Source organism: Orycteropus afer, unplaced genomic scaffold (assembly GCF_000298275.1).
Source record: "Orycteropus afer afer isolate SDZICR_OR568_19922 unplaced genomic scaffold, OryAfe1.0 scaffold00033, whole genome shotgun sequence".
Lineage (NCBI taxonomy): Eukaryota > Metazoa > Chordata > Mammalia > Tubulidentata > Orycteropodidae > Orycteropus > Orycteropus afer.
In genome coordinates this window covers 2,634,843-2,644,601 of record NW_006921620.1, presented here as the reverse complement: position 1 = coordinate 2,644,601, position 9,759 = coordinate 2,634,843, and the positions used below count along the sequence as shown (strand labels likewise).

At 36.1% G+C, this 9,759-nt stretch overlaps 1 protein-coding gene across 1 annotated transcript in view; it reads right to left on the bottom strand.

The window, feature by feature from the left end:
• The window catches only part of BTBD8 (BTB domain containing 8), a 172,512-nt gene that overhangs the window by 38,352 nt on the left and 124,401 nt on the right, over positions 1-9,759 (bottom strand). Inside the window, exons 7-9 of the mRNA XM_042780309.1 lie at positions 7,311-7,391; positions 5,965-6,061; positions 2,721-2,809 (exon numbers count right to left, since the gene is read on the bottom strand). Of these exons, the coding sequence (XP_042636243.1) occupies positions 2,721-2,809; positions 5,965-6,061; positions 7,311-7,391 (267 nt within the window). The remainder of the gene's footprint in view (positions 1-2,720; positions 2,810-5,964; positions 6,062-7,310; positions 7,392-9,759) is intronic.

Below are 9,759 nucleotides of genomic sequence, written 5' to 3'. Positions count from 1 at the left end.
TTAGTCCAAGGAACTGGCAGACCATGCAATCTTCAGCCTATATTACCATGAGACCAGAAGAACTAGATGGTGCCTGACTACCACTGTCAACCACTGTGGGGGGAATCTATGTAGGAGATCCTAGATAGAATGGGAGAATAAAACTCAAAATCATTAAAAAAAAAAAAAAAAAGACCACGTTTGCTGGTTTGATAGAGCCTGGTGAGACCCTTGAAACTACGGTGCCTAGCCACCCTTCAGGTCTGAAATTGAACTCACTATGGTGGGTTCCAGCCAAATAAAAGACAGACATTTGGGATGAACACTTACATCAGATAGGTCAATTTAATTTAAGCGATCACTCATGGGAGAATAGAAGGGCAGTGTTTGCACAGGGAGACAGCACAGGGAGCGAGAATGTATGGGAAGGAAGGTTATAGGGAAGAGGTAACTATGGGGAGGAAATGGGAAGAGAGCTGTTATACTGTGGGGAACTGCAGTCAATGTCATGTGACAAAATGTATATAAACTGCTGTATGGAAAACAAATTTGCATGTAAACTTTCATGCAGATCACAATAAAAATTAAAAAAATAAAAAAAAAAAGACAGGAAAGGAAGGAAAGACCAAAATAGATGTCAGAAGAGATGGTGAAACTTGCTCTTGAATAAAGAATAGCTAGAGCTAATGGAAGAAATGATGGAATAAAAGAGCTGAACAGAAGATTTCAAAGGGTGGCTCAAGAAGACAAAATTAAGTATCATAATGAAATGTGCAAAGGCCTGGAATTAGCAAACTAAAAAGGAAGAAAATGCTCAGCACTTCTCAAGCTGAAAGAACTGGAGAAAAAATTCAAGCCTCAAGTTGCAATACTGAAGGATTCTATGGACAAAATATTGAACAATGCAGGAAGCATGAAAAGAAGATGGAAAGAATATAGAGAGTCACTGTACCAAAATGAATTGGTTGATGTTCAAGTATTTCAGGAGGCAGCATATTATCATGAACCAATGGTACTGATGGAAGAAGTCCAAGCTGCACTGAAATAACGGGTGAATAACAAGGCTCCGGGAATTAATGGAATACCCATTGAGATGCTTCAACAATGGATGCAGTACTGGAGGTGCTCACTCATTTATGCCAAGAAATTTGAAAAAAGCTACCTCGTCAACTCACTGGAAGAGATCTATACTGTGCCTATTTCAAAGAAAGGTGATCCAGAAAGTGGAAATTATCTAACCATATCATTTATATCACACCCAAGTAAAATTTTTCTGAAGATAATTAAAAAAACAGTTGCAGCAGTATATTGACAAGGAACTTCCAGAAATTCAAGCTGGATTCAGAAGAGGATGTGGAACAAGCGATATCATTGCTGATGTCAGATGGATCATGGCTGGAAGCAAAGAATACCAGAAAGATGTCCACCTGTGTTTTATTGACTATGTAAAGGAATTTGACTGTGTGGATTATAACTATGGATAATGCTGCAAAGAGTAGGAATTCCAGAACATTTAATTACGCTCATGAGGAACCTGCACATAGACTAAGAAGTTTGAACAGAACCAAGAGCTTTGGACAGAACCAGGGAATACTGCATGTATTAAAATCAAGAAGAGTGTGTGTCACTAGTTGTATCCTTTCACCATACTTATTCAATTGGTATGCTGAGCAAATAATTTGTGAAGCTGGACTATATAAAGAACATGGCATCAGGATTGGAGGAAGACTCATTAAGAACCTGAGATAAGCTGCTGATACAGACTTGGATGCTGAAAGTGAAGAGGACTTGAAGCACTTACCGTTGAAGATCAAAGAGTTCAGTCTTCAATATGGATTACACCTCAACATAAAGAAAAGAAACACCCTCACAACTGGACCAATAAGCAGCATCATGTTAAATGGATAAAAAATTGACGTTGTTAGGGATTTCTTTTTACTTGGGTCCACAATCAACACCATGAAGTAAAGAAATCAGACATCATATTGCACTGGGCAAATCTGTTGCAAAACATCTCTTTAAAGTATTGAAGAACAAAGAAGACTCTGATTTTGTCACTTTGAAGACTAAGGTGTGCCTAACCCAAGCCATGGTCTTTTCCATCACCTCAAATGCCTGGGAAAGCTGGACAATGAATAAGAAAGATCAAAGAAGACTTGATGCCTTTGAATGTTGGCAAGGAATCTGAAAAGACCATGGTCTGCCAGAAGAACAAACAAATCATCTTGGAAGATGTACAGCTGGAATGCTCCTTAGAAGGAAGAATGGCCAGACTTCACCTTACCTATTTTGATCAATGTTGCCAGAAGGGACGAGTCCCTGGAGAAGGATATCATGTTTAGTAAAGCAGAGGGTGAGCAGAAAAGGAAAAGACCCTCAATGAGATGGACTGAGAAGTGGTTGCAATGATGACCTCAAACATAGTAAAGATTCTGAGGATGGTAGAGGACTGGGCAGTGTTTCGTTCTATTGTGCACTGAGCTGCTGTGAGTTTGGAGCTGACTCAATGGCACCTACCAACAACAACAACAACAATCATGATTCAGCTAAAATAAAATTGATCCTAAGCATCTTGAATATCAAAACTGATTATTTTTTTTTCAGTTGGTGCAATTAATTAATTAAGATACTTGCATTGGGTCCAAGAAATTAGGGCAAGTCTAAAACTGTCCACAAAATTAGGAGAACAAAAGAATAAAATCCCTAAATTAATACTATCAGCATAACTTCAGGTCACTTACTTCATGCAGTCAGCAAAAAGACTTTCCACACCAACTGAATGAGCAATAACCAGGCACTCTAGAATAGACCCCAACCTTCTGGGAATAGGCTAAAATTGATAGAAAATATATTTATTATTTTTCAGCTTTTAGAAGCTAAAAGTATTTGTTTTATAAATATGGTTTAACTGTAAAATAAACGTAATTAATTCAAAAGTGTGTTATTCCCTCAAAAATCAACTAGCACTGACAATGTTTAGTTTTATAGAATATCATTTGAGCTCTTTTAGCTGCAGTATGCACACAATTTTCATTATCCCTTCTTTTGGTTTGAAACATACATATGTATTCCAATAGAAGCATAATAATTTCCAGCACATCATATTGTGATACAACCATATGGTCTAACCTACTTCCTAAGTATATAACTTTTAAATATATGTACAATGGGAGGTTCTACATTGACCTCAGATAAATAGAGAATTGAATCAGAATTAAGTATACCATTTTTTTAAAAGCATGCATGTGGAAATAATTAATTAAAACAAACAAATAAAACATAGATATGAGTAGTGAGAGAAACTCACTGCTCTTAGTGTTAATGCCTTTGTGTTTATATATGGCCAATGTTATGTATTTTCAGTTTTTGGACTATGTTCCTAATTTAGTTACCCAATTAAGTTTATCGCAGTTCAACTTTTCTGTTTACACATCTATTAGTTATGACTTGGGCTCATACATTTAATAAAGACAAGTAATCAGCCAAGTTGTATAGCTAGTCTCTAAAGGTATAATTCTAAAGTACTTACTGTACTTTGAGGGAGGAGTAAAAATGTTTTTAGAAATGCCTTCAGCACAGTTCTAAAATCAGTGATTTTCAACTTTTTTTAAAAACAGATTGCTATTAATGGATATTATAATATCCTTCCCTTAAAAGTGTTGTATTAGCACTTATTTAAGAAATAGGACATACCTATTTTGCTTTGCATATTAACAATTTAGTTATTCCCTTTGAGATAATTAAAGGTACTTTAAGTTATCCTAAAATCAGGAATGGTTACCACAGTATATGCTATATGAAAATTCTACCAAGTTAAAAATTTTATTTCCTGATCCACTTCAGACAGAGTATCAAATTAGTATAAGAGAAGAGGCTACTGGTATAAGCATACTTGACAACCTAAAGCGGAAGTCTGAAAAATTATAAAAAATAAGCACAAGAGTTAAAATACTCAGCTAAATTAGTTTAATTCATAAATAAACAGCCCTATGCAATACAAAATCTACTAACTGATGTATAACTTTATGAATAATTTCCAATGAAATATTAAAACGCTCCTCTGGAGGAAGGCTATGAATGGCAGAGGTCACCTTATATATAGCTAAGCAGAGACCAAAACAGTAGTAGGGAGATGTTCTTGGCCTTGTTCTCATTCAGATGCTGGTGGTCTCTGCTCATGTGTGACTCTTTTGGGGCAGATCAAGCTTCTTTCTGGCCTCTCTGTGGAAAAGGAATCTTCTACTGTCCATGTTTCCAATGTCTCCCTAGGTAGGGCACAGTGCCATCTGGCCTTCTATCAGTTTCTTCCAACCTTCATACTCCACACAACCAGTAAGATCCTCCTCCTTACCTGTAGTCCATTTGTAACTGGAGTGTGAGATGAACCCCTTGTTATTTTTTCCTTATATAACAATATTTAGGAGCTCTGGTGGTGTAGTGCCTAAGGCATCTGACTGCTAACCAGAGGGCTGGTGGTTCAAACCCACCAGCTACTCCTCAGAAGGAAGAGTGGGAAATCTAATTCCATAGTGATACCATCTTGTATACACAAGGAGGGGTTGCTATGAGTCAGATCCAACTGATGGCAGTGAATTAGTATATCAATGTGTAAAGAATCACCAGTCTAGTGCTTGCTTCACCAGCAAGCTTCCTCCTCTAGAAATCAGCATGTTCACTGGCTTCTGAGGGCAGATTCCAAGCTCTCCCAAGAAATCTCATACTACTTTCTTTTTTGATGGAAGTGGCAGGATAGGCTGGTTTTATAGAAAGGACAAAGTCCATCTGGAAGATAAGAAGACATTTTCTCCTCACTGCAGATACTCCTTTTATCTTTAATCTTTATTTAGGATTCACTTGGATCTACCTTCCTTACTTTCATTTGGCTGAGAAGGTTGGAGGAGTCAAATGAGGAAAAGGGAGATTCTTTCATCAGAATTCTCCATTCTCCACAGAGTTGAAGACACCACAAACTGCTCTATTTCTCTTACTAATAGAGGCTGAGGTGAATTATTAAAGGTAACCAAGGTGTTTAATTGTTTGGCAGTAATCCTTGGGGGTAGGGCAGTAATTGTGCTGAAACCAGTTGTTCGTGTTCTTTAGCACAAGCGTAATTTAGTGTCTCTTTTTTGTCAGCTGCAACTTATAGGGAGACAGGAAAAGTCCTATCCAACACATAAATTTAAATGTCATTTAAACTATTAAAAATTAGCCTATGTAGAATTCATATAATGCATATTATTGCTTCTCAAGTATCCACAGGACCAGGCAATGTTTTGTTCAAATGTACATAGGGTTGCTATGAGTCAGAGACGACTCGACAGCACCTAACAACAACAACAACAAGTCCCAATAGGAGGGAAATATTGATATAAACCAAGTGATGTAGGTTAATGTTAGAAAATGTAGAAAAGCATGAATAAGAAAACAAAAACAGTCTATAGTCCTAGAGTAAAATTAAAACAGCAGATAACCTAAGAATAATATACAATGACTCTGAAATTCATAGTATGAGATCTTTTTGTAGACAATAAATTTACCTTTGCTTAAACTAAAATGAAAAATAGTATTCCATAAGCATATTCCACCTGGAGAGATAGGTAGAAGAGAACTATACTCTGTCCCAGAAATAGAATAAATAGAATAAAATAAAATAAATAAAGAGAATAAAAAGAAATAGAAGGAGAAAGGATACTTTCAGGGAAAAGCACTGATGAAGCACTGTGTAACCCCCAAACCCTGAGTCCCCACTGTCTACTTTACCTTTGAATTATATAGGATGCTTCCGTATCTTTTTAATAAGGCCCTATCTCAATTTTATTTTACTTAAAATGATTTGAATTGGTTTCTGTGTTTTACAAGCATATAAGTTATTTCTCAATTGGAGTTCCCATTAGTTGCACTGACTTAATTTTTTAATATTTAAAGTCTTATTTACTATTGCAGTTAAAATAATGTAACTGTTAGCACTGGGTAAAAGATAATTACCTTTTGAAAGAAATTACAGTAATCTCTTCTCAAAATATAGATTGTTACTTCTTTTAATCCTTCTAGTCCATACATATCAGCCATATTGAGTACCTGACTAAAATAAAAACACACACATTGTTATTCGTCTAATTTAAAAATAAAGGTATAATGTATGGTAGTTTCTTAATAACATATAGTCTATTTAGAAAAAAAAACTGAATTATTTTAATTCTAACTTTTTTTGCCCTACAAAATAGATGTACATTATTGACTATAAAAAGTACATGACAAAAGGTTGAAAGCACTGTCACATGATTTGGTTAATAAAGAGTTAACAAAAGGTAAATTTAGAGATGTTTCAGTCAACTTCTTATATTCTCAGTCTTAGGAACTATCTTTCCAAAGGACTGAAAGTTTCAAAATTCTCTGCAACAAATTTGTATATCAAAGTTTGGGGGAGAGGGTAATTCATTGATGAATATCATTCTATAAATAGCTACAAATGACCCTGAGATTGTGAATAGCATTTAATGACTCAGAGAGTTTGCTTTGCTTCTGTCATTTGACAAATATTTCTGAATATCTACACATACTTCAGGTACTTCAGTGATCTACAAGCTTCAGGAAGCATGACGAGATTCTATGTAAGTGTCCAGGGGGGAAACTTCAGTACACAATCCCTATAACTCATAGTACTTTCTCTCAAGAAACACTTTCATTCAGTTTGTGATTGAAGCAACCAATGAATATTTAAAATGAAAAGTACAGCTTTTATTTGTCTGATGTTAGAAGAGTAGGAAAAGGGGAGGACATCTGAAACACTGAATAAGAAGAGCAAGGTGGACTTTCACCCTACAGTAGGATTTCAGCAATTTTGATGGTAACTTACTATAGAGTACTTAAGAATGACATCACGATTGGTTTTTAGGATGTCTGTGTTTCTCAATACAATTTAAGGCCCCTCCAACCATTTTCTTTTGCAGTTTAAAGACGACATTCAAAAATTAAAAAAATATATAAAGTAGTAAAATAATCATTCAAAATTTGAGTAAAGTTTTGGTTTTTATAAATACTTATCATTTATTTTCCAAAACAAAAATAAGTTTGTTCTACTTTAAGTCTAATAAAAGACTTTTCATAATCTTACTATTGCTGTGAATTGCCAGATCATCTTTTCTTCTAAATAAGTAAGATGACTTGCTTATTGTTTACCAGATATTCCTCAAAACACACAAAGGATATAGCAAAATACATAATAAAAATGAAGCTTCTACTTCACTGACACTTTACAAAATAGTTCAACAAAGCAGAAGCTAAGAAATATTAACACGGTGATATTCAAATTTATTAAATGTAATACATACCCAACATTAGCTTTGTCTGGAAAGTCCAAAGTTCCTCCATATATGAAATACATCATAACATTCATTTCTACCTGGTTTATACTGAAATTAAAAAAAGAAAATTGAGAAATAACTAAGGTTTAACTGATATCATGATACATTCTATTCTCCCCACAAACTTTTAGCTAAGATAAAGCTCTAATCTCACACATTCTAAAGTACAAGTTCTTCACATAACACCTTTACAAATGTACTATTAATTTAAAAGAATGTATAACTGTAGCTAAGGATTTTAATACGTTAAAAAATGTTATTAGGATTGTTTTGGTTACCTAATGCTGCTGTAACAGAAATACAAATGGGATGGCCTTAACAAACAGGAGTTTATTCTCTTACAGTTTGGAGGCTTTAAGTTCGAGGTCAAAATGACAGGTTCTGGGGGCTGGGTGAAAGCCCCTCAACCTTGGGCTTCACCTCTGCCTCCTTCTCCTGGCCAACTGAAGCTAGAGGCTTTTCTTCACTCAAACCGCTGCTGGATGCTGAGGCTGACAAGTGAAAAGGCACAGTCCCAATATTACCAAACCACATGGGAGGCCATTGGTTCAAGTCCAGAAAAAGTCCCAAGATCGGCAGGGCAATGTGGCAGGCTGCTGAACAACAACTTGGCTATATGCAAAGTTCAAGCATGCCAAAAAGCTGGAGACCTTCCTCAAATTTGCTTCTTATATACTAGAAGTAGCCTACATCCCTAAAGCAGCTACTCAGCTGCTCCAGTAGAGTCCACCATGGAGTTAATTACCAATCTCACCATGGGGAATAACTACATTCAGCTGCCCAGCCACTCAACCAGGCCCAGCCAAGTTGACACACAAACTGAACTACCACAAGGATATTATCAAATTATTTATTACTTATTGAACATCTTCTATCAAAGACATTTAGAGTTAAAAGGGACCTCAGAGGTCATAGACCATCCTCTGGCTCATTAAGAAATTCTCTCCTCAGCATTTTTGACAAACAGCCTCTGGTCTTGGTTTAATGTCTCAGATGGGTAAGTCTGTTTACTAGAAAGATTCTTGTTAAGCTGTACAGTTTCTTATCCAGTAGCTCTAGCCTGGCCAATCTCCTCATACAGATAAAAAAGTAAGGCTATGACTTAAGAAGTAGGATAAAGTGATAATCTTTATGTCCCACTGATCTCAAATCTGATCTCATTACCTCCCTCCTTTCCAACCTCTCCCAATACCCTAAATTTGGTCCTCTCTCTTTTAATTGTATCTTGTTAATAGCACTGTTACAGGATATCTTGCATCTTGCATCTTGCCTCCATGTAAAAAGGAGTGAATTAACTGGTTGGTGTACAAGAAGCATTGGAACTTGAGATGAGAGGAAATTTGATTTCCATTCCCTTCCTTCTCTGCTAAATCACTGGGAAGCTGTCATGGGGGAGCACATCTGCTGTGAAGAATCAAACTTTCTCTTAGGTAGGGTATCTTGGGATACAGTAAGAATGACAACTTTGACTCTCACATTAAAGCAAATGCTATGCTTTAACAACTATTTATGTGTTATTCTGAATAGGAAGGAAAGATATTATTTATTGGGCCTCCTCAAAGTCAAACAGACATTATTCATCTACTCAGAATCTGGGGTTATGTTAATCTTCTCCCTCATTATATCCTATCATTTATACCTTCAAAAAAGAAAGATGAGGCAGTCTGCTTCTGTAAAGATTTACAGCTTTGGAATCCCTATGGGGCAGTTCTACACTGTCCTGTAGAGTTGCTGTAAGTAGGAATTGACTCAATGGCAATGGGTTTTTTTTTGGTTATTGAGTACTTATTATGAGCCAATTGTGGTGCTAATAAGCATTTTGAATGCCATTAGTCCATTAAGTCACCATAACTCTAAGAAGTAGATACTATTATTCGTAACATTTATAAATGAAAAAACTGAAAGTAAGTAACTTGCCAAATGTCAAACAACTAGTGATTCAGTGGAAATTAAGTCCAGCAGATTAACTAAAAACCCGGGTTCTTAACCAGCATCCTACACATACCTCCACTGTCACATTCATCAAACTGACTTAGAATATCTCATTTACATATTTCTCTCTCCTTCTAGACTGAGTACTGTAAGAATAGAATCTGTGTCTTATTTATCCTTGTATTTCAAGGAAATTAGAATATCAGCATTGATTCAATGCCCCAAAGATAAAAATGATTCCTACCCCCAAATAATACGAGAGCTCTGTGTTGGAAACAGGGTGGTGAGAGGGATGATATTAGGCATGCTACCTACTACCCAGGGTTAAAGGTGAGGAGAGACAACTCAGGGATGCCCAAAGAAGCAGACCAGAAGAGCAGGAAAAAGGGGATTAAAAGACAAGAACCTGGACAGAAGAGCAGTCAGCCCCAGGGATACAGGTGAGGAAAGACAACTCAGGGAAGCCCAAAGCAGCAGGCCGGAA